This window comes from Pteronotus mesoamericanus, unplaced genomic scaffold (assembly GCF_021234165.1).
Source record: "Pteronotus mesoamericanus isolate MK-2021 breed Mesoamerican mustached bat unplaced genomic scaffold, CSHL_Meso_final contig_20, whole genome shotgun sequence".
Classification (NCBI taxonomy): domain Eukaryota; kingdom Metazoa; phylum Chordata; class Mammalia; order Chiroptera; family Mormoopidae; genus Pteronotus; species Pteronotus mesoamericanus.
The window spans coordinates 11,365,204-11,387,442 of NW_026555085.1; the positions used below are offsets into that span (position 1 = coordinate 11,365,204).

A 22,239-nucleotide genomic window follows, 5' to 3' on the forward strand; every position below is an offset into this window, starting at 1 on the left:
AGGCATTTACATATGCTGTTTCCCCTGCATTCAATGGACATTCTGCCAATACCTTATTACCCTTCATTTCTAAGCATAAATGTCATTTCCTCGTAAAGAAAGGCTGCCCTGCTCCCTCCCGTCCATTTAAATTAGAGACCCCTGTTTATTCTCTGTAATCACATTTGATAGAATTTATTTTATTTGAGCTTATCTACTTATTGGTGCCCTTATCACCCCCCCTCCCGCCCCCCATGGGGACCTAAACTCCAGGAGAGCAGAGCCTATGTCCTGTTCTGTTCCGGTCTGCATACACAGAGCCTGGCACACTGTAGGTGCTTAAATATTTGTCAAACCAATGAATGGATGAAGGGTCATTGTTAGTGAAATATGCTCCTGGCTAGATGTTGGAGGGGAGAGAAGAATGACTTGGTTTATGGCCTAAACTCTACTAGTGGCTAAATTGTCAATAAGGCAAATGCCAGATTTACTCAGGAAAAAAAAGGGGGGGGGAGGAGAATAGGATCTCTATCATAACCAGTTGCCTGCAAAGCATTTAGGACACTTACTTGCACTGGCTTCTTAGGGCAGGGGTCACATTTCAGTTTCCCACAGATAGGATCTCAGGGCTTGGCGTAATCAGGCGCTCAATCCATGTTCAGTGAATGAGTGACCTTGGAGATGGGTCATCCGGTTTTGGCCACCAGGAAGCTCATAACTCAAGTCAGTGCTCGTTCTTAGAACCCTATCCCTTTTGCCTTGGACAAGCAGCATCAGCATCACCTGGGACTGTTTAAGAAATGACAGTTCTCAGGCCCACTCCAGATCCACTGAATCAAAAACCCGAGGCCCGGGGCTCCAGCAGCCTGTGTTTTAACAAGTCCTCCAACGTGATTCTGATGCTCTCAAGTGTGACATCTTCTGGCTTAAGGTTTTGGTCCATTTATTCTCCCTTCCTACCACCCCATGATATTATATTTTAAGAATCTTAATCTGTCTTTCATGGCAGTCTGCACAACCTTTTTTGGAAGTTGATAGGAGTATACATTATAAATAGCTACATCTAGTCCAATTTTCCCCAATATCTAGAGAAGAAAAGGGGGGAGTTTACTTGGTCCTAGTCACACAGCAAGTTGGTGATAAAGCTCAGGCTAGGTGCTGGGTTTTCCAGTTTCTAATCTCAGGCTTTCAGCTAGCTCCACTAGATTTACAGATTTCTGGAGGGCTGGAAACAGCGCCTCCTTAGTTCAACTCGAACCACCATCTTTGCCAGATACAGGTTACCTGTAGTCACACACCTCACCTTCCCTGCTTCCCGAAGAGCTGGGTGTGCGCCCCCTTCCAGCTGTGCGCGTGCACGTGCGCGCCCTCTAGACTCGCGCCCCGAGAGCACGCTGGGGGCTGCCCCGCCCCTTCCTTCCCTCCCTCGCTCGCGGGTAAACTCCGGGCATCCATCAGCCTGTTAATTGCACTAATTAGAGATCTCGGAGGTGTTAATTGGAAAACCCTGGTATTGTGCCTGTTTGGGGAAGAAAACGTCAATAAAAATTAATTGATGAGTTGGCAGGGCAGGCGGTCGGCGCGGGTTCGCGGCGAGGCGCAGGGTGTCGTGGCAAATGTTACGGCTCAGATTAAGCGATTTTTAATTAAAAAGCTACGGTAATTAATACTCTCTTACACCATATGGGCCCGCGGAAAAGGCACAAAGGTTTCTCCGCGGGTAGGGCTCCCCATCCTTTCTCCCCTCCTGGGAAAGCACCCTAGCCTTTGGTTTTTAAGGTAAGTGGAACTCGTCACTTCCGGCCAGGGAGAGACACGGCTGACCCAGACGGGTTCCGAGGCGTCCCTTACTGTGGGCCTGCTCGCCGGGGTTCTTAGAAGGGCCAGGAGCCTCTGGGGAAGTGGGAGCCCCCAGCAGCCCACAGACTCCCCCAGAGCGGAAGAGGCGGCTGTGGCTTTGACCCAGCTTCCTTCCTTCCTTCTGAAGGCAGGGGCATCTGCAGGAACATCGAGGCCTGGCCCAAGGCTCTGAGATGCTCTGCCCACCTAAGGGGAACTCTTGAAAGATGGGAGGCTAGGACCTGCCTAAGGGTGGGATCAGAGCCCCAGACAGAAATCCTAGATCACCTAAAATAACTTCTGGACAGTTGCCCTTCCCTGTCCCAACACGTGGTAGGAGAGGGATCTGGGAAGGCTGGGGTGTGGGGGGTTAGGGTCTCAATTTATTGAGTCCTAGAAAGACCTAATCTTCCCACTCCAATACATGCTGTAAAAAACAAAAACAAAAAACTACCCAGTAACTTAGGCAAAGGGCAGTGACTTGCCAAGGTCCCACTGCAGGCCCTTGAAATCAAGTGGTCTGATTCCAGGAGCTTCTCTCCTCCTCTATGGGTGTTCAGCTGCTCGTTGCTGAGGGAATGAGTGACTTGGGGAGGAGCATATGGAGTGAGGTAAAAGGAGGAGGGAGTTCTTGGAGGGTGCCAGGCCTGCCCCCACCAGTACCTAAGCAAGAAGCTCAAGTCTACATTGGGTGGAGCCCTTTGGGAAAGAGACCACAGCTGTGACTCAAAGGGACCATCATTAGCTTCTTCCAGCTGCTAGAACACTGTGGCTTCATGTCCACATGCTGGACCAGGACTTTCACTGCTGGAGCTTCGAAGTCAGAAGACACTCTTCGAGACCATTTCTGGATGTAGAGTTGGGGAAGTTCAGGCCCACAGAAGGAGAAAGGCAAAATATTCAGCTGGTTATGGCTGAGCTCCGGCTGCTTCACAGCCAGGCCCCCGCCTTCTCTAGCCAAGGCCTAGGTTCTCATGGACACTGGCTTCCTTCACTACACCCCACACCCTTGCAGTTACAGGGCACTGATATCAAGGCCTACCTCCAGCACTCCACCCCACCCCACCCCTAGCTGGCTGGGCCCCAGGCACCCAGAGGCTGCTTACCCACAGTGCAGGGAACACCCCAGTACTATTGCCAACACCCTGTGGAGAGGTGAGCAGGAGGTGTGAGGCCACTGGTGTTCTCATCCTCAGAGGGCAGAGGTGAGGGTTCAGAGATCCCTTGGGAGCACCAGCCCTGAAGGGCCCAGTGCATATTGGGCCTGCAGGAGCATGGAAGAAGGTGAGGTTCCCAGGAGGGTGCAGAGTGTGCCACTCGGGAATTAATGCTATTCATACACCCTGCGGAAATGACTTTTCAAATGCATATAATCTCAAGCATGCAAATGAGAGGCTTGCTTCACCCTGTTTAATATGAATGATCGGCCTTTGAATAGCTATTATTACACGCCACATTGCGGCAATTATGTTGTTCAATGGGTGTCGCTATGTACCCCCCAATAAAAAAAAAACAGCAAAGAAAGGGACACCTCTGTTTGCATCCTCCTTCCTTTTTCTCCCTTTTTTCCAAACTTGCTGTCTGATCTACAACTTTATGGGGGGGGGGGGTGCTGAAAGGAGGGCCCTCATTCTAACCCCAGGAAAGTAACTGCTGGATTCTCTTTCTCCTGGGCACACACACCCCTGAGGCTTTGGTCTTTGTCCCCTGGGGCCCAGGAGTTCTCAGATCTCAGAGAAGCTAGACTTGGAATCAGGGCAGGCAGCTGCTCTCCACCCCCAGCAGGGCCAGTGTTGGGAGAGAGGAAGAGCAGAGTGGGCCCCTGCTGACTCCCCATCCCCCTCCTGTAGCTGTGGCCCAGGCTGGAGTGGGGGAAGGTGCTCTGTGGGCTGCTGGGAGGGATCAGGGTGGGGGGGGGCCTGGAGCCCTGTGCTCTGGTGGGTGGAGGATGGCGCGCACCCCATCCATCATATGGCAGCCACTGGCCCTCTGGCTGACATGGCCATTAAGGCCTGAGACCGAGTGCTCAATCTCTTCCGAACCATCACCCCCAACCTTGCCCTCGCCCCTGGCCCAGCTCCTCAGAACCCAGGAGCAGGAATGGCAGTTGGCTGGGGAGTGGAGGGGGACACACGAGAAATGTTCCTTGGGAACACACAGAGAAATGTATAAACATGGGACCTTCCAGCAGCACAGGTTCGCAGAGGAAGCCACACAGATCCACTGGGACAGAGACATCTAGAGTCCCAGGAAAAGAGGCCATCGAGCAATGATGTGGCACATGTGAACTGGTGGGCTTCCCATGGACCCTTAGCAGCTCTCTCTCCCATCCCCCAATACCCTCACTTCAACGGTTTCTGCTCCCAGCAGGGAGAAAACAGAGACCCAGTAGAGTGAGGGGCAAAGAGTTCTTCCTGAGGTGCAAGGAGAGGATTTGGAGGCAGGAGGTAGTGCTCTTGGGAGCTGCCACTTTGGGGAGGAACTAAGGAGATAATCCATTCTCTTCCAGCAGTTTCTCTAATCTGCTACCTGCAAAGCCATCATCCACCTTTTGGGTCAGGGAGACCATGTTGTTGTAGGGTCTGCTTAAGCCAAAGGGGAATCAAGAAGGGAGGAAAGAACACTGGCTGGTTTCTACAGACCCCGGTATCTGCTCCGTGGCTTCTGCCCCTGATCTCTCTGAACTGGGCCAAATCTTTGACCTCTCATTCTCAGGGTCTTTACCGTTACAAATAGGGCAGGTAAGAAGGGGTTGATTGGAGCTGCTTCTGCTTGGTGGTTTGTATGTGTTTTATTTACTCCTTACAGGACTCCAGGAGGCTGGGGTGTATTTACTTCTACAGACAAGGAAACTGAGTTTTAGGGAGTTTAAGATGTGTGTTGAGGATCAGTGGTGTATACCAGTTGTGTCCTATTTTACTGAAATCCACGTGCCTCTCAAAGGGCCTTGGGGGATGGTCTGAGACATCCCAGACTTTGAGAGCAGCTCTACAAGCTAAAGCCCCGCCATCACAGACTATATGTACAAGCCCCTGAAATAGTGGGACCTCCATAAGCTGTAGAAAGAAGCTTAGGCCTCCTCCTTCTCCTTACTACCCTTAACACTCCCAAACATACCCTCTCTCTTTCTGGGGATGTTTCTACCGCTTCATGGGTGTCAATTGGCGTGGGGGGAGGAGGGTATAGGATTCAGGCCTTGACTCCTTGCCTCCATAAATTCCCATAGCCTGGACCCTCAGCTTCCCCATCTGTCAAGTCAGGATGGTAATAACTCTCAGCGTTTAGGAATCATGGGGTGCCTGTGGAGACAAAATGTTACTGAGTGTCTACTTTTGGCCAGACACTAGCCTGCCAGCTTTAGAATGGACAGTCAGAGAAAGGGACCACAGCTGCCTTTGCTGCACAGCTCCACCACTCTGAGTCTGGCTCCCAGTAGCTGCTGGACAAATGGCAGCCATTCTTGCTAAGGAACAAACATTGATTGGGGCCTCTGTGCCCTGGGGACAGAGACTCTTTAAGGAGGCCCCCTGCCCTGGGGGAACTCCCCCCATCTAGAGGAACAAACACAATGGCTGTTACAGGTGTTTGTGCCAACGGGGGAGGAGGCTGCAGCTCTATAGGGAGTCCCAGTGAACAATAGCTCCTCTGCTTTTAAGTCCTTGCAGAACCCTCTCCCCTCTTCTCCCCATGCCCCCAAGCCCTGGCCTGGACAGAGAGGCCATAACAGGTTTAGGGGGCATAAGCATTGCCTGCCGTCTTTCCTCTGCAGAGGTCTTCTGTAAGTCCAGCCAAGGAAAAGTTGGGGGGAGGGGACATCTTCAGTTTGGAGCTGCCCCTTACTGGGTTCTTGGGGAAGCAGGACACGGGGAGAGGCTGTGCCCTAAGAGGGGTCCCAGAAGTAGCCCCCAGGAAGTTGAAGAGGAGGAGGGGATGCCCCAGGGCTGGGGTGGCGGTGTTAGGTGGGGGTATTGGGGCGGTTTGTTGAGGGCCATCAGTTGCTACCCTGGGTGGAACCTGCCCTGCCTGTCTAGTTTGGAGCTCAGCCCCTCCCCCATGTCTCTCCTCCCGCTCCAGGTCCCGCTAGAGCGACATGATGGTGGAATCCGCCTCGGAGACAATCAGGTCAGCTCCTTCTGGTCAGAACGGTGTGGGCAGCCTCTCCGGGCAGGCCGATGGCAGTGGTGGCGGCGGCGGGGCAGTCGCTGCGGGCACCGCTGGAGGCGGCGCAGGCAGGGACGCAGCGGCGGGAGCGGACAGCAACGGCGAGATGAGCCCTGCGGATCTGCTGCACTTCCAGCAGCAACAGGTAGGAAGGAGCTGGGTCCCCTCTTCGGCCGGCCGCTGGGGACGGGGGAGGGGTACACAGGGCTTCTTCCTGCTCCATCCTGGCCACCTGGTGCCACGGCTCAGGGCCAGGCAGCTTCACTTGAACATTCTTGGGAGGGTCCAGCCTCCAGGGACTCCCTCTGAGCCCTCCCATTCTGGTGGCCCCTTAACACAAAGGTAGAGCTGCATTTTCAAGAGAAAGAAGTGGGACTCTGGGTCCTGAGATTCGGAAGCTTAGAACAGTCTCAGAAAGGCCCACCAGGATAGACAGACTGGGAAGCAGTCCTGAGGGTGTGCGTCTCCAATGGCCAGGCACCAGGCTCTCCCGCATACTGGCTGAGTTAACAGGGTTGGGGAAAGATCCTTGTTTTAGAAGTATGTTCACTGGGAAAGGGGGTGAGCTGTGCACATAGGGGGTATCTCCAGTTTATTTGTATTGTAAAGCATCCCCACCCCCAACCCCATCTCTGCCTGGGCCCCTGACCCAAGCTGTGCAGAGATTAAACTTCCAGCCACCAGCCCAAAACAGCTGGGAAAAGGCCAAGAATCAGAGGCAAAGCCAGGCCTCCATTTTTAGGGCTCAGAGTGGGAACCCCTGTCTATATCCGCTTTCTTCCCCTCCATCATTCCCACCCTGAACTGCAGAGTTCAGGAGTTCAAAACCAGCTGTTGTGCAGATCAAGAGGCCCTAGGGTGGGGAGCCTGGTTGAGTGATGACAGAACAGGGGCCCCAGGTCCCAGCCCCACCCGGGAAACAGGGAGAATCGTGCTTGACAAGTTCAGGAGAACCGGCCTAGCCAGCCCCGGCCTTGAGAGTCTCCTTTTACTTGACTCCTTGCTCCTCGAATCACTGCTGGTAGCACTGGCCCTTGGGGGCCTCTGCTGGAAATGAGGAACACTCAGGTCCTGCCTGCCCTGCCCTCCGTGCCCCGACCCCTGCCTTATGTGCAGAGATGTGTTGCCCTCACGTTGTCTCCCGGGGTCACCCTGGGGCTCCTCCCCTCATGCCATAGCCCCTAGGGGGCCTTTCCCACCCCATTCCTTGGGGCCTGAGGTCAGACAGGAAGCAGCACGGTCAGAAGCTGGGCACCCTGCGCTGAGCTGGTCAGCCAGCACTAACACGGGAATGGAACAGCCCTGGCTTGAGTCCTAGCCTGCCCCTTAGTGTGACCTTGGCCAAGTACTGGGCCTCCCTGAACCTTGGCCGCCTCGGTGCCTCCAGTACAGGGCTGTTAGGATCAGGGGCAGTTTGGGTGTGAAACCCCTGTACACGTGGGCTGTGGATGTGAACAGAACTAAGGGCTTCAAAAATCACTTCTTCTTACAAGCAGTGGTGGCTTGAGTGGGAAGGGCCCGTCTTTCTTCCCCAGGGAAATGGTCCTTGGGAGCTTTCTTGCATCTCCCAAGCCTTCCTAAGCAGAATCTCTGGGGGAGAGACCCACAGCGTCTGCGACATCTACCGGGGACAGAAGGTCAAAGGGCAAAATCCGACCCCTTATCAAAATAATGACAAAATACACCCACCATGAGGCTTCAAGGCCACCCATTTTGTAAGGGCCGCTTCCCCTCCCACACTTCTATGCAGACAGAGCAATGAAAAGTTTTGAATGGGAGGTAGGGGGTGGGCAGGAAAAAACCTGAAACTGGAAATGTCTTTTAAAAATTATTTAAAGTGAAGAGTGAACAGATATCTGGATAATTGGGGAGATGTGTGGGGTGGGGAGAGACAGAACTGTCTGTACCGATCAGGTTTCTCCGTTCTGCGTTGCACACATGCCGTGTTTTACCGTCTATATTCCACGTTCCAGTTATTCTTGTTTGTTTTGGGGAATATCCCAAAGTCCTGGAAAATCCTATATCTGTTTCACAAATAAACTGGGGTGGAGATTTGGAGGCAGGCAGAGGGCTGTTTTATCCATTTGGGCTCACCATGGGCGTAGTGCCCGGGGCCAAGGAAAATATTTGAGACTTAAAAACGGTTTTCTTGGCTCCAAACTATGAAAAGAGCCCTGCAAAATTAAAAATACAAAATTTTCAATTAAAATGAAATCAGTCTGGAGGCCATCCTTCCACCCCCCGATATATGAGTGAGGTTTGGGGGGAAGTTTCAGGGGTAACACTTCCTGGCCCTCAGCAACAAATGTTGCTGACTATTTGTGAGCTAACACAGCTCTAGGAAAGAGAGCCTGACCGGGTGGGTTCCTCCTCCCTCTCAGTCCCAACCAGGAAGTCCTTCAAGGACAAACAAACAAATACCTTCTGTCTGTTTGCTGCTTTGGGTCTTTCCCATAGGTTGCGTCATATAATTGTCTGGGGGGTTTGCTGTTGTTATTCCCATTTCACAGATGACGGGGTAGCCAGAGGTGGCACTGATCTGTCCAGGTGACATGGTGAAGGCTGCAGCCAGATGTCCCAGGTCTCCCAGTTCCTAGTTCAGGGCTCAGCATAGCCTCCTTTTTGCTCCTGTCACTCACACAATCCTCTTTAGGGAATGGAAGGAACAAGGCCTGCGTCATAGTAGGTGCTAAATAAATGTCTGTTGATGCGTGAATGAGGGCACTCCATTCCCAACCTAAAAGGGCTCTGGAAACAAACAAATAGAGAAGCAACACTGTTAACTGGCCTAAGTAGCCACTCCAGAGGAAGGAGGTTGCTGTGGGCGGGGCGGGGTCTGTGGCGGTACACTGGGCCCTCTCCCTCTGTCGTTCTGTGTCTTGGTCCCTGTCCCTCTGCTCTGGGTAAACAAGCCCTGGAAACAAACGCAAGCTTGGCCTTTGGGAGTAATGAGTTGACAGAGGAGAGAGAGAGAGAGATAAACAGGGCGAGTCAGAAGTCAAACTGGTGACAGGACTTTAGGCTGAAACAAACAGTGCTGAAGAGGGCAGCCACGTCACTTTGGAACAAGAGCAGGCGCCTGTTTCCATGCAACAGCAGGCCAGAGCTTGTTTAAACAGAGGCTGGGGCTGGGGGTGGGGGGGACATAGCTTGGCTGCCAGGCCCCTCTCATGGAGAAAGGGTCCCTAGCTGGCTCACCCGTTGGGGCAGTTAGCACCTAGCTCCCCGCTTCCCCCTCCCAACACACTTTTAGGTGAGTGGCAGAGCCACACATGTCTGCCCACTCTGTCCTTGGGCTTTCCCAGAGTCTCCAGTCTTATCCTCTCATGGAGAATCTACCCCGCGCAAAATGCATGGGGAGTGTGGTAGGCCTTGGCGCACGGGTTCGTTCAGCAGACACACTTCGAACCTTAGTTTGCGCCAGGGACCCTGTCGGCCAGCTGGAGTTGGTGATTTCCCAGCTGCTGTTAAAGAATACCCCAGACCTAGCAGACATACCAGCTGCCCAGCAATCCCCTTCACCAAGGCAAAGTCCTTCTTCCTTGCTCACCCCCCCCCCGCCCCCGCCCCGCAATAGTTCCCCTCTGATGGCTTTTTTCTTCGAAGGTTGCCCTTGCCTTTTATTTTAATCTGATTTCACCTGTATGAAAATGTTCCCAGTGTGTGCAGTTTCCTCGGGGTTAGCACAGATACCCATTGGGCTCTCTGTTAGGGCGCAGTGAGAGCTGGGAGAAGTGTGTGCCAGCTTCTGGGAGGCGGAGGGCCTGCGGAGATCTTGCGGGCCAGCCTGGGTGCCCTGGTCAAGGAGAGCTAGACTTGGGGCCGGGCGGGCGAGCAGGCCCAGTGGGGACTGCATAGCTGCTGGCGGGGCTGCTGCGCTGAAAGGCGTCCTGGGCCTCCAGAGCCGCACTCCTATTGTCCTCAGGTTGTGCGGGTGACAGGTCAGCGAGGGTCACAGGGGGGTTGCCTAGCGTCTGGGAACTCCCACTGCAGTTGCTGTGGCAACCGGGGCCAAATCCCACCCTATGCACATCCTGTGAGGAGATTCAAAAGGGTTGGGGTGGGGGACGAGGTTGGGGGGGCTCTGCACTTTAATGGGCTTTTAACTCCCCCCCTCCAAAGAGATGGGGGGGGGGTTAGGGAACTGGGCCAGGGGAAAAAGAAGAATGGAAGAGATTTTTGTTTTCCTCTTCCATCTGGCTCTCCTCTGCCCAAGCTATTTAGGGGGATGGGGCGGAAGGGGAGGCCTCGGGTGAATTAGCACCCCCTCACCACCACCTCCCCACACACGCTATCTACATTTGCCTTTGGTTTCAGGTCTGGGGCCCACGTTTTCAGTCCTGCAACTCCCACTCTCATGCCCCAGCTTCTGCTCTTTCATACATAGTCCTACACCTTCTCTCCTTTTCTTTCCTTCCCATGGGATGAGTCCCTTAGGACGTGCTGGGGGCCTGGAGGGAGCATTGGACCAGGCTCCCCAGAGGGGACACTTAGACAACTCCCCATCAGTGCAGTCCCCTCTCCTGTAGCTGCAGGGTAATCCTTAGAAAGTATTCCTTCCTGCTCTGCCTGGGAGTAGGGGTCAGGGGAGTGGGGGGCTGGGTTGTGAGAGGACCAGCGGGAGAGAGGGCCTTAACCCCCCTTCTTGCACCCACCCTGCCTCTCAGTCCAAGGAAAAGGGAAGTTTCCCCAGGAGGGAGCTCCAGTGAGGGGGGGGGGAGGTAGGAGAGAGGGCCCAAGTCTGGGAAGGGGGTCCCCAGGCCCCTGCTTTTTTGGGACCAGAAAATAATCAGCCACTCTACCGCCACCCTTCCCTTATGATATGAAATTTTGAGACCTCTGAGCTTTCTCTCCTCTCTAAGCCTCCTTTCATGCCAGAGGTTTTATCCTTCTGGATCAGGAGTTTGGGGACTGGGGAAAGGGAGAGTTGCCTGTTTCCTCTTCTGAGGGTGAAGGATTGAAGTGGGGAGGGCCGCACCCCAGGGCCACCCCTCAGTGGGTAAGTTAGTGTTTTTCCTAGGGGAGCACCTCTATTGTGAGAAGGAAATTGCCTGCCACCCACAGCCCCCACTTTAAATCCTACCTCCTGCAGAAGTGGCTAGTGTGAAGGCGCTGGCTGGGCTCACGGGGGCCCTGGACCCAGGCTTCCTTAAGACCCGCTTCCTGTGAACCCACAGAAAGGATCCCCCATCTAGGAGGTGGAGAGCAGCCAGGGAGGCAACACGGGGGAGCGCGGGGACGCACCCCACCACCACGGCCCTCGACGTCCCAGTGTCTTCTGTCACCCAGACTCGGTGCCTCTGGACACGCCAAATTCACAGGCCGTGCCTCTTCCAGCGCCCCCACCCAGCTGGTCTGGGCCCCAGGGGGCTGCAGGGGCTGCCCTGGGCTCCCTGGGCGCTAAGCCCACAGAGTTTGAGAGCAGTCACCGCAGGGGTCCTCTCTGAGGCGTCTTTCCCTTTGCAGTGTTGTTGGGTTCATCGGTCCATTCCAGCGATTTTCAACCTTTTTCATCTCATGGCACACATAATCTAATTACTAAATTCTGCAGCACACCAAAAAATATATTAAATTTTTTGCCGATCTGACAAAAAATAAGTATAGTTTTGTTCACACCAGACGGCTATTGTGTTGGCTGTTGTGATTTTTTTATTTGACAGTCTAAGGGAAAGGAGGTCAGTGCCTCTGACCTAAGAGTCAGGTATTGCATGTTTTAAAAATTCTCATGGCGCACCAGTGTGCCGTGGCACATGGCTGAACATCGCTGGCCTAGTCTCGACTTGAAGCGGGCAAAGGCCAGTTCTTTGCAGAGAGGGGGCGTTTCCGAGACACTTGGCAGGAGAGGGGCCCTGAAATCAGGCAGTGCACCCAGGTTGTGTGTCTCCCACCCACGTGGGCCTGTCTGTATCAACGCGTTTGCTGGTTTTCATTTTAATGGTTCTAATTTGCGAATGCACCGATGTCATTTTTATGAGGTTGGTGTAAAAAAAATTTACAGCCTTTTCCAAAAAGCTTTTTTTCCCCCAAGGGAAAAAGGTGTAGAATCACTTCGGGGGTTTTATGGTCTCCACTCCCCCGCCCTCTTTGTCCCCTCCTCTGTGTCATTTCATTTGTACATCTCTTTGCTGGAGGACAAAGCCTGGCAGGTGGAGTACCTGGATCTCCCCTGGTCAGCACTCTTCGTGGTTGGAACCGCTGACCTCTGACCTTTCTCCCTGTGCCCCTTTCCTCTACTCTGGTTCCTTCTACTCTCTGTTCCCTGGAGGAGTTGCATTTCAAGGAGTGGATGGAGAGATTTTGTTTGTTTGTTTAGTTCAAATCAACAAGCCACTATTAAGCACCTACTGTTTCCTGTCTCCAGGTTAGGAAAGTACCACTCCCTTAATTCCTTATATTCACTTGCTTAAAATCCTCCAGAAATTTTTCCTCAAGTATATAGAATGAAATAAAAAACAATTATCCCTGTATGACCTGGTCCCTGCTCATCTCTGGGGCCTTCTCTGAGGCTGCCTGACCTGGCCACGCTGACCGTCCAAGAGGCACCCCAAGCTCACTCCACCCCAGGGCTCTTGTGCCAGCTCTTCCTCCACCGTGCACACACTCCTCATTCTCAGAGAGGCCTTCCTCGGCCATACACCCCAGGGAGCCAGGCAGCTAGCCTCTGTGTAACGCTTACCGCCCTCTTACAGCTTGCTTACCTTTGTTTTAGTGTTTGTCTCGTCTCATGGGAACATGAGCCCTGTTAAAGCATATACACTGAGCCTGCAGTGTCTAGAGTCATGCCAGTGCCTTATGGGGCCTCATAAGTACTTGCCAAATTACTGATAAATGAAGAGAAAGTCATACAGTGGCCCAGGGTGTATGGGTGATGGGCTTTCCTGGGAGTGCTCTTCAGGTCTGGGATGGGCCAGCCCCTCCAAACAACCTTCCTAGTGCCCATACCCCTAAATCTAGCCAGCCCCTAGTTGAAGTTATCAAGACAATTTAGATTTTATTTATTTATTTATGTATTTATTTATTTAGAAAGGGGGGAAGGGAGGGAGAAAGGGAAAGAAACATCAATGTGTGAGAGACATGGCTGCCTCTCCCACGCCCCCAACCGGGGCCCTGGCCCACAGCCCAGGCGTGTGCCCGGACTGGGAATCAAGCTGGCGAGCTTTGTGTTTCACAGGCCAGTGCTTGAGCCACACCTGCCAGGGCTCAAGCCAGTTTAGATCGCAATTTTGCCAAAGTTAGCTAGGTGCAGACAAAAGGAGTTCGGAGTTTGTCTACTTTGGCTACCTGTCACCACAGTCCAAATCCAACCAGAATTCGCTAAGGGATCCTCCATCCCTTTTGGCCAGCTCCTGGCAGGAGAACTCCATGTCAGACCCAGGGGACTCAGGGTCTGTTTCTGCCACGGAGACTTCAGGCATGTCACTGCCCATCTAGATATCCATTTCCTCATCTATAAAGAGAACTACATCAGTGCTTTGTAAACCTTTTTGCTTGAGATCTACAGTGAGAAATACATTTACTTGGAGTCCCAGACACAATTATATGAAACAATCCTTATGCTTACCTAGTAACTCTAATTTTTAAAAAATGTGTGTGTATATTTTTTCCGACTTTTTTAACCCACTAAATTGACATTATGAACCACAGTTAAGTCCAGCATGACGAGCAATTGGAAAACGCAACACTGGATTCCCTCTAACACTAGTTCACCAGGCCGTGGTCTGTGTGATTCTGCATCTCCGTTCTCAGAGGTCAGCCCTTCAAGCTTGTCTCTGTGAGCACCAACCACGTCCCTACCCCCCTACACACACTCTCTCCTCTCCCTCTCTTCCCCCCGCCACTCTCAGACTGGGACCCCAGCACAGAGCTGCTCTCCTGCAGCCTGGTAAACAGCCCTGCACCTGGCTTCTGCGAAGAGGGTACCTGCCCTTCCTCCCTGAATTCTCAGAGACAGAAATGAGGAGATGACAGACCCTTCTGTCTCAAGACTTGTTTTTCTTTTCGTGGCAGCTCCCTGTCGCCCTCAAAACTCTAGCTTTATTCCCCTCCATCCCAGCGGCCCTCCCTGGATGCCATCCGTTATAAGCCATTTGTTCCTAATTGTGGAGATCCTGCTAATGACTTCTGAATGGGCAATGGGGGGAGGAGAGTTCAGCTTCATTAGTGAGAGACCGAGACTAAGTTCTTAGGCCTGAGAGGGACTGGGGTGGGGGTGGGGGGTGTAGGCTGGAAGAGGGTTTGCTTACCAAGTCTTTCTGGGTGGTATAGGACAAATGACCAGGACCTTCCTGGGAAGGCAAAGCATATATTGTGACAATAGTTAATGTCCATTTGGGACCCTCTTGGTGCCAGGCACTCTGCTAAGTATTCCATGTATGTTGTCTCATATACCATTCACAACGACTCTGCGAGCTAAGTACAGGGTTATTCCTATTTTGCACAGGAAGAAATGGGCTCAGAGAGGTCAAGGGACTTATCCAAGGTCACACAGTATGTGGTAGAGCCAGGATTTGGATCCAGATCTCTTTGACTAGAGTCCATGCACTGAATAGACCCATCCTGCCTTCCTTAGAGGAAAAATAGTCCTTACTTTCAAAACCACAGAGCTGGGCATCTGGTTTTCACTCCGGTGGGATGGAGGGAGGAGAAAAATGAGGTTTAAGAAGCCAAATGGCTCCCATGTACTGGTTTCTGTACTGAGCCCCCTCTTCCTCCTCCTTACCAGGTCTTCCATGATAGTTTCTCCTGGTGTGGGATTCTAAATGCCTTTGGCCCACCCAAGACTGTGTTTGGGTACCTGTGGCCCCCAGGGAAGGGAAACTGAACCTACCTTTTTCCTAGAGGTTCCTTTCTTGGTCTTCTCTCCCCACCTCAACCAGCTTCACCTCCCTTCACACCCAGACCGCTGAAACACTAGACTGGCTGGAGGAGGGGGGGCAGGGGCGAATCCACAGGCCTCACCAGGCTGTGCATGAGACCACAGCGGCCCTTCCGGGGAGAGGGGGGCTGGGCAGCCAGAGGTGTTTGGATTTTCCCTCCTGGCCATAGGACCTTGGGTTTCAGTTTCCTTATCTCTACAACGGAGACAATGATACCTGCCCTGCCCAGCTCAAGGTTGTGAAGCTTCAACTAAATAAATGTTCATGGAAGTGCTTTGAAAACTGCCAGGCACTCTCCAGATGCTAGCTCCTAAACTCTGTGTCAGCCTGTGTCTGCCTCCCACGCTCAGCCGAGACTACAGCGACTTTCTCTAGCGTGCCTGCTGTGTGCTGGCGGCTGGGGCCCACAGATACATTTGACATCTGTGTTTCAAGGAAGCTACAACCCGGTTGGCATCATCAGAGAAAGTGGGTCCGGATCTGTCAGGCTGGTGGTGGGGCCTTCATTTCCCACATCCCTGGGAGGTGAGCCGTCCAGCGACGTGTCTGACCCGAGTGCCAGCAGCCAGCAGAGACAGACACTGACTTCATGCACCAGAGTGGCGGATACGACTCAGTAAGGCTTTGCAAAATCTCAGCCCTACTTGATCCATTGGGCGACCATCTGGAAGAGGGCATTCTGGGTGGAGGTCTGGACGTGCAGTGAGGACAGTGGCAGGAGTGGGGAGTGGAGCAGCAGTGAGCTGTCAGGGACGCGTCCAGGCAATCCAAGGAGGGCAGCTTGGATCCCAGGCGCAGGGTCTGCCCGTTATCCCGCCCCTGGTACCTACAGGGTGATTTTTAGGTGGTACCCAAATGCCTAAATTGGGTCAGGGCAAACCACACAAACTACCTTATGTAGTTCATCATCACCTCGCCATCTCCAAGCACAGGGCCCGTACACAGTGGGTGGCCAGGAGCATGCGTGAGCAAAGGTAGGAAAGAATAGATGAATAAAATGCCTGGAATTCAGACCCTGCGGACCTAAGGGCCCCCGTCAGCCTCTCTCACCACTGCCCCCAACACAACTCGATTTTCTGCCCCTGGGAACGATTAGGTCTCCTGACCCGCTGGGCCATTTGACTCCTCTGCAGTGTGCGGGTCTCTGCGCTTGGCATGCCCTTCAGGACCCAGTTAGACTGCCACCTCGCCCGGAGGCCTTCCCAGACTTCCCCAGGCCGAGGGGCCCTTCTCTGGGCTCGGGCACCCGGTGCCCGCCCCACTGCCGTCTCTGACAGGCAGCTGTCATCCCCAGCCCTCAAGCTGTGAGCCCTGGGAAGGGCCGTGTGCTTGTTCCTCCGCGTCCTCAGCATTTAGCATGGTCCCTGGCACGAAGCAGGCACTGGGTCAGTGTGAAGAAAGAGCGAGTGGGGAAGAGTAAGAAGTCAGAGAAGGGGACAGCCTTGGCCAGGCCTAGGTCTTAGCTGGCTCTTTGATCTGGTCTAAAGCGGAGGCCCTGGGGAAGGGAGGGCCCCGAGTGAGTCGGAGCACAGAGCAGGGAGTGAAGATTGCAAACCCATGTCATTTTTTCCTATAAGTCTTGTAATTTCATGCTCCGGGAGACCACAAAGTAAGGGAGGTAGTGGGGAGTAAATCCAACTCCCCAGCCTCTCTCCCCATGGGGAGGGGGCTCCCCTGACTGCCCCTGCAAACCTCCCTGCTGCCCCCTCTCCCCACCGGGGGGCTGGTGCTTCCTCTCCCCGCACTGACCGGTGTCCCCTCCTGCTTGCCGGGGCTGACCAGCTCCTCTGAGCCACTCCCCCACACCTTGCCCCTTGACCCCTGTGCCCTCCTCCACCTTGGAGGACAAAGAGCATTTGTCCTACCTGCATCGTTAGACCTGGAGGGGTCACTAAAAGCAAGGGAGGCCGGAAGCAGGGGCTCCTTCCTGATGATCTCCTGGCCACCTCCCTCTCTCCCCACCCCCTCTCTCCCCATCCCTCTCTGCCCGGCACCCCCTTTCCACAGCCTCTGAGAGCCAGGGTCAGGCTTACACTTTCTGAAGTGACTCTTAAAAAGAAGAAACCCCAGGCCACTAATCCTCATGTGAGGTTCAGGGCATGAGACAGAACAGGGGAGCACCGGGTGCCCGAGCCCAGAGAAGGGCCCCTCGGCCTGGGGAAGTCTGGGAAGGCCTCCGGGCGAGGTGGCAGTCTAACTGGGTCCTGAAGGGCATACCAAGCGCAGAGACCCGCACACTGCAGAGGAGTCAAATGGCCCAGCGGGTCAGGAGACCTAATCGTTCCTAGGGGCAGAAAATCGAGTTGTGTTGGGGGCAGTAGTGGGAGAGGCTGACGGGGACCCTCAGGTCCGCAGGGTCTGAACTCCAGTCCTATCTGGGGGGATGCTAAGGAGCACACCTGTCTGAACCCCAGGTTTGCTGGGACATAAGTCCCCACAGACACACCACTGTGTATTTAGATACCATCCTAAGGTAAACTGGATTTCAGTCTCAGGGGAGGCTTAGCTGCTCAAAGGAGTGGGGGTGGGGTGGGGGGTGTGTTGGGGGGGGGGTACACAGCAGGAGCTCCAGAAGTGCTTGCTGAAGAGCCAGTGTGGATGAGTGCGTCTGAATTCCACCTTACAGCGTCTTGTCTGACAGTGCTTGTGGTGGGGTAGGAGAGTAGAAGTCCATGTGAGGACAGACAGGTGTGTGTGTGTGGACAGAGGTGAGTGAGCCACAGGTGGTCACGTGTCATCGAATAGGTGCCTTGGGCACCACGCTGTGTTGGGAGAGGCTGAAGGAGGGAGAGAGAACTGAGGGAGATTTACAAGAAGGGAAGGGACAGACACTTCACCAGTGCCAACAAAGTGAAAGCATTGGTATCGTAATTCCCCTAGTATTTCAGAGATGGGTAGTGTCCCAGTTTTGAAGATCAGAAGACCGAAACACAGAAATGGAACAACTTGTCCAAGGTCACACCGCTGGTAGTGACACTGGCGTTCAAACCCAGGCCTGCCAGCTGCTGGAACCCCAAGTCCAAAGGCCTGGACAAACCGCTCTGGCTCCCTGGGTCTCTGAGAAATCTGGAGGCAGACAGGTTTTGTGCTCCTGGACTGTGGATTTGGGACAGATCCCTACATCCCTCGCGTCTAAGCCCCCACTGACCCCAGAGTGGGGGATGCAGGGCCTAGCTGACCTTACGAAGAACTTCCTGGGCCTCCCTGTCCCCTCACTGTCCTGCCTGGCCTCCCTTACAACCCATCCATCCATGTCCCAGGCTCACTGTCTGGCCCGAACTGTTGTCCGCCTGCAAATGCCATACCCTTCCCTCTCATGAGACTTTACTGACTCAGAGTGCGTTCCAGCCACCATGGCCTCCAAGAGCCTACCGCTGCAATTAGTATAACTCACGGATACTTCACACACCCCTGTCAGGACCTGACTGAATTCCCCTAGTGCCAGGAGGCCCTGCACCTCGACCCCCTGAACTCAGAAAGCCCCACTGTGTGCAGACCTTGAGCCCCCATCCATCCCGCCAAGCTGGACGCTTTGATTTCAAGTCAGTGCTACTCCCTTAGCCCCACCAGGGCCTAAGCTACCAGGCATGAGGGGCTAAGGAGGTAGCATTCACTCCCTTAGTTACTTAGCCACTGCCTAGTAGACCTACCAGGCAGGTGGCCTTGGAGCCGGGCCCCCTGGGCTCCAGTCCTGGCTCTGACACCCGCTGTGTGATCTTGGGCAAATTTCTTAACCTTCTGGAGACTGTTTCCTCATCTGCATAATAGGGCTATTAATACCTGCCTCACAGGAGAGAATTAGATGAGATCCTGCCTGTGAAGGGGAGCAGTTTGCCACCCCAAAATATGCCACTTCGGGATATTGATTATTTTAGGCTGGTTAATTTTAGCAAACAGCAGACCCAGGAAAAGCTCTGAAAACCAAGTAGCATGTACCCTTTGTAAAGGACATTTGCATTTGCGAGGGGCCCCTCCATCTGTAAGGGTGCTCCCCTCACCCCACCAGCCCTGGCTCACTGTCAGTAGAGAAGACACAAGGACCTTCCCCTACGCATTGTGCTTCTCCTGGTAACCGTTCCAGACTGACTCTCCACCCCCGTGTCATCTTGTCTTTAGCTGAAGGAGGTCTTTCAGGTAACAGCCAGTTACTGTGTTCCTGGGTCTCCCATGTGTACGGGGAGTATATGTGTTACTAAAGTTTAATGTTTTTTTCCTGCTAATCTACCTTGTGTTAGTTTGATTATTAGTCCAGGCAGAAGAACTTAAAGGAAAGAGAATAGTTTTTCTTCCCAGATACCTGTAAAGTGCCTGACACATAGTAGGTGCTCAACAAACAGTACCTATGATTAATGCTGAGTCCATCCCCTTGTTGGACCAGGGACCCTTCCAATTTGCTGCCCCCACGAGGGCAGCAAACCGCACCAGGTTCCAGAGTGAGTCCCTACAGGCTCTGATTCCTCAGTGACTCCTATCTTTATATTTATTCCAGGCCCAACTGGACTCCATGAGCCTCTCACGCAGCCCCAAAACCTTCCGCTGTACCCTGACCTCGTCCCCTTTACTACCCCAAACTCTGCCTGAATCCCCACTCCACACTGGCTGCACTGACTTGCAGGCCCCAGCTGCTGGGGCAGGCACAGCGACTCACCCTGTCTTGCAGGCTCTCCAGGTAGCCCGGCAGTTCCTGCTACAGCAGGCCTCAGGCCTGAGCTCCCCTGGGAACAATGACAGCAAGCAGTCAGCCTCAGCAGTACAGGTGAGGAGAACACCACCCCTCTGGGCTGGGCTGGGCTGGCCTGGGCTGGCCTGGGCAGGCTGGGGCCAGGTCAGAGGGTGGGCTTGGCAGAACAAAGGAGAGGAAGGGCCAGTTGGAGACTTGCTCTGGCCAGCTGTCCAGAGCGAAGTGCTGGGCCGGGGGGCGGGGCAGGGGACGACGACGGACTTGGACTTTCTCTCATCTCCACCTGACCACCGGGCCTTCCTCTGCTTGGCCTCTGTGTCTCTGAGTTTGAACCTGCACTCAGATCTCTCTGTCCCTGCCCCTCTCTGCAGGCTTCCTCTTCCTTGGCCTCAGGGTTACTTCTCAGGTTTCTGGCTCTTCATCCAGGTGTGGTCACTCGGCCTGTCTCTCTCTACTCCCTTCCCTGGCTCTGCCAGTTGCTGAGGTCACCTTGTCTCCCCCCCCCCCCCTTGTCTCTCACCCACCAGTTCTCTCGGTCTCCCCGTGTTTCCTGTCTCTTGGTGTCTCTCTGTCTCTTTTGTTTTCCTTTGCACAATCTGCCCTTTTTTCCCCTCTCCCTTCCCCCAGCCAGCTAGCCCATCTGGCTGGCTGGGGGAAGGGAGGTCTGTGGGGGGTGGGCGGGGGTAAGCCAGGCCTTCTGTTTACCTTTTGTGTCACAAAGAACTTGGGAGAATCGCTGTCTGAGTCGGGGTGGGTCACAACTGGGGCAGCCCAGGCTCCTCCCCCTCAGCGCAGCAGCCAAGCTTCCTCGCTCCCCCTACCCCTTCCCACAGCAGCGGGGGAGGCTTGGAATTGGGGAGAGGATTAAGCGGGGCTTTGAAAGGAAGTTTATCTAAGGGAGGAAAGCTGAACACAATCCTGAGCTAGAGCTCTGGAGTCTGGGGGGCAGGGTGCTGAAGGAGAGGGAGGGAAGTGGGGAGGAAGGCAGGGCAGAGGGTGCAGGGTGCCCAGAGAAGGACCCAGGACTGGGTCTTATGTGAAGCAAGCTTACGTTCAGAAAGTGCTTTGAAAAAGTTCAAGGTACCCAACAGTTGTGGGGCCTTAGCTGTAGCCCTGTTTTAAAAGTCTTGAACCTAATGATACAGCCCCCAAAAGGGAGGAGTTGAGCAAAGAAAGGTACTGACCTGGGCTGGGGAGGAACGGACACAATCTAGAAAGCCAGTGGTAGTAAGAAGAGAAAGTTCTCAGGCCCATGTGATGTCTGGACTAGGTCTCTTAGAATTAGGGACACCCTCCCACTCCCCCGCCCCCCGCCACACACACACACATACTCCCTGGGTCTGAAGTGACCTTCAGGCTACTGTTCTTTTTAATGTATTGATTTGAGAGTGACAGAGAGAGAAACATCAATTTGTTTCACTTATTTATGCAGTCATTGGTTGCTTGTATGTGCCCTGACTGGGGATCGAACCCACAATCTTGACATATCCAGACAACACTAACCAACTAAACTACCCAGCCAGGGCCAGGCTGCTGTTCTTGATTCTCCCTACCCTGGGCCCAGCCTAGTACTCCCTTCTAAGAACAGGGACAAGCAGGCTGGGGCACAGGAATATTCCCCAACCCAGAAAGGGCCAGCCGACCCAAGGTGAGAAAGGAGGAGTTTGATGAGAATTGGAGGGACTGAGGTCAGGCACAGGAAGTGCTTTGCAGCTGGCTAGGAGGGGTAGGAGAGCTGAATGATGAGAAAGGAAGGGAGGCTGTGGAATTTTCCTTGGGAGACCCCCTCTCCTAGATTGAGAAAGCTCCCTGGATGCCCTGGAATGAGAGGCAGAGGTTTTGGTCAGAGGGACAGATATTAGGCCTCCTGTCTTCTTGCCCCCTCACTCCTAATGATTGCTTGGTTCGTTTACTCAACAAGTCCTTACTCAATACTCCCTAAACTAACAACTGACATTTACAGAGTGCTTACCCTGCGGCAGACACTAAGTGCTTTATAAGTATCATCTCATTTATCCTCACAACCCATGAGGTAGGTGTTGTGATTGACCTCATCTTGAAGATGAAACTGAGGCCCAGAGAGGTTGTTACCTGTCCAAAGTCACATAGCTGATAAGTGGCAGAGCCAGGATTTGAACCCAAACGACTAGGCCCAGACCTCACATTTCAGTGCCTATACTGTTACTGCCATGCGCTTAGCGCACTAGTAAACACTAGCAGTCCTTGGGGACACAGCCCTTGCTGGATGATTCTTGGCTCAGGGACGTCCGAACTTCCCCAGGAGCCTGGAGCCCTGACTATTGGTCCTTCTTCTCCTCCAGCCCTGATACCTTCCTTGCCTTTCAAGTTCACAGTCTCTAAGGAGATGGGGCTTCTGTTCCCAAGTCAGGTACAGGGCCTAGAAATAGCTTTCCTGTGAGCTCAAGGCTGGTGGGGCAGCAGGGGAGAGCGAGTGGGAACGCGCATTTTGTTGATGTGGAGTTTGAGTGGAACGGTAATGAAGGGAGGTCGATAGCAGCCCTTCCCCAGGGGCCCCCACAGGACACTGTCCCACTCCCGAGCTCACGGTGGGGTTTCCTGCCCCCACTCTCCTTGCAGCCACGGTCACTAGCCCTCTCCTAGAGCCAGCTGCAGATGAGTTCCTAAAACCATGCAGGTCTCCACTTCCAGCCTCGAGATTGCCTGGCTTGTGCCCAGGTCCGG

At 53.9% G+C, this 22,239-nt stretch overlaps 1 protein-coding gene across 5 annotated transcripts in view; it reads left to right on the forward strand.

Moving 5' to 3' along the window:
* The window catches only part of FOXP4 (forkhead box P4), a 52,094-nt gene that overhangs the window by 11,572 nt on the left and 18,283 nt on the right, over positions 1-22,239 (forward strand). For all 5 annotated transcript variants that reach the window (XM_054569343.1, XM_054569346.1, XM_054569345.1 and 2 more), the window contains exons 2-3: positions 5,893-6,124; positions 19,516-19,611. In XM_054569343.1, the coding sequence (XP_054425318.1) occupies positions 5,909-6,124; positions 19,516-19,611 (312 nt within the window). In that variant the 5' untranslated portion in view covers positions 5,893-5,908. The remainder of the gene's footprint in view (positions 1-5,892; positions 6,125-19,515; positions 19,612-22,239) is intronic.